General features: G+C 40.9%; 1 protein-coding gene across 1 annotated transcript; it reads right to left on the bottom strand.

Annotated features, from left to right (window-relative positions):
- Positions 1–218: 218 nt before the first annotated feature.
- Positions 219–1,100, bottom strand: LOC131659517 (uncharacterized). The gene is made up of 2 exons (XM_058928700.1): positions 630–1,100; positions 219–458 (listed from the first exon to the last, which is right to left on the bottom strand). Exons 1-2 carry the CDS (start codon positions 1,098–1,100, stop codon positions 219–221), a joined length of 711 nt encoding a protein of 236 aa, XP_058784683.1.
- Positions 1,101–2,102: the final 1,002 nt, after the last annotated feature.

The raw sequence follows: 2,102 nt of genomic DNA, 5'->3' as shown, positions 1-2,102 counted from the left end.
GGGACTGGAGGTACGTGTACTTTGTCAGCATAGATCTGACACTTGTGATAAGTTCTGGAATGCTGATGGCGGTCAGTTTCCATAGTGGACCAATAGTAACCCGCTCTCAAGATCTTTTTAGCCATAGTATGTCCACTATAGTGAGTTCCAAAGATACCGTCATGCATGTCTTCCATAATATCTTCTGCTTCCTTCTTGTTCACACAACGAAGCAGAGTTCAATCATGATTGCACTTGTATAGGGTACCATTACTCAGGAAGAATTTGGAAGCAAATCTTCTCAAGAACTTCTTGTCATTAATAGATGCCCCTTCATGGTATTCTTGAGCTTCGAGATATCTTTTTACTTCATGAAACCATGGCTTTTGTTCAACCTCGTCAGTAGCTATCTCGTAACAGTATGCCGATTCATCATGCTTTTCTATGATGACTATAGGAGCTTCGTTGTCCCATATGACCTTGAACATAGATGACATAGTAGCTAATGCGTCTGCCAATTGATTCTCCTCTCGAGGAACGTGTTCAAACGTATTCTCTTCAAAGTGAGGAATCAAAGATAACACCAGATCCTTGTAAGGCATGAGATTAGGATGATTCGTGTCCCATTCTCCTTTGATCTGACTAATTACTAGGGCTGAATCCTCATATACTTCTAAGAACTTGATTCTTAAGTCAATAGAAGCTCGAAGACCTAAGATACATGCTTCATACTCAGCCATATTATTGGTACAATCGAAACACAGACTTGCTATAAATGGAGTGTGTCCACCTGCCAGAGAGATAATCACAACGCCAATACCATTACCAAGTGCATTCGAAGATCCGTAAAAAACCATGGTCCATCGCGATCCTTGTTCAGGTCCTTCATTCGGACTAGGTTGTTCGTAATCTATAACAAGCATAACATCCTCATCTGGGAATTCAAAACTCATAGATTGATAATCGTCTACAGCTTGTTGGACCAAGTGGTCTGCCAACACACTTCCCTTGATTGCTTTCTGTGTCGTGTACTGAATGTCGTATTCTGTTAGTATCATTTTCCATATTGCTATTCGTCCGGAGAGAGCGGGTTTCTCAAACACATACTTGATAGGATCCATTCTAGAGATCAATAAAGTGGTATGGTTCAACATATACTGTCTCAGTGGGCGAGCAGCCCATGCCAAAACGCAACAAGTTTTCTCGAGCAGTGAGTATCTTGTTTCACACTCGGTAAACTTTTTGCTAAGGTAGTATATTGCATGCTCTTTTCAACCAGACTCGTCATGTTGCCCCAGTACACACCCCATTGAGTTCTCCAACACTGTTAAGTACATAATTAGAGGTCTTCCTTCAATAGGTGGTATCATAATCGAAGGTTCTTGGTCTTGTCAAAAGCTTCTTGGCATTGGTCATTTCATTTCACTACTTGATCTTTCTTCAGTAACTTGAAGATCGGCTCACAAGTAGCGGTCAGATGGGAAATAAACCTGGCAATGTAATTCAAACGTCCCAAGAATATTGATCTTCTTTCTCATTCTGTGGAACCAGCATTTCTTATATGGCTTTTACTTTCGCAGGGTCGACTTCAATGCCTTTACTGCTAACAACGAAACCTAGTAGCTTACCAGACCTCACCCTAAAAGTACACTTGTTTGGATTCAGTCTCAACTTGTATTTCTTCAACCTATCAAACAATTTCTGCAAGTGGACCAGATGTTCTTCTTCCGTGTTGGACTTTGCAATCATATCATTAACATAGACCTCTATTTCTTTGTGAATCATATCATGGAACAGAGCTACCATTGCGCGCTGGTACGTTGCCCCTGTGTTCTTCAACCCAAACGACATGACTTTGTAACAGAAGGTGCCCCAAGGAGTAGTGAAAGTTGTCTTTTACATATCTTCGGGTGCCATCTTAATCTGGTTATAACCTGAGAAACCATCCATGAAGGAAAACAATTTGCATTATGCAGTACTGTCAACTAGGATATCAATATGTGGTAGGGGAAAATCATCCTTGGGACTTGCTCGATTCAAATCTCTGTAATCTACACACATTCTGACCTTTCCGTCTTTCTTAGGTACTGGGACTATATTAGCAATCCATGGTGGATAGCTTA

The sequence above is a fragment of the Vicia villosa genome, linkage group LG3 (assembly GCF_029867415.1).
Source record: "Vicia villosa cultivar HV-30 ecotype Madison, WI linkage group LG3, Vvil1.0, whole genome shotgun sequence".
Lineage (NCBI taxonomy): Eukaryota > Viridiplantae > Streptophyta > Magnoliopsida > Fabales > Fabaceae > Vicia > Vicia villosa.
This window is presented reverse-complemented; position numbering and strand designations above follow the sequence as displayed.

Excerpts from the sequence above, each read along its gene's own strand:
- LOC131659517 (XM_058928700.1), bottom strand. The coding sequence starts at position 1,100 with ATGGATCCTATCAAGTATGTGTTTGAGAAACCCGCTCTCTCCGGACGA. Across the intron at positions 459-629 it reads TATATGAGGATTCAGCCCTA|GTCATATGGGACAACGAAGC; the intron begins GTAATTAGTCAG and ends TCTATGTTCAAG.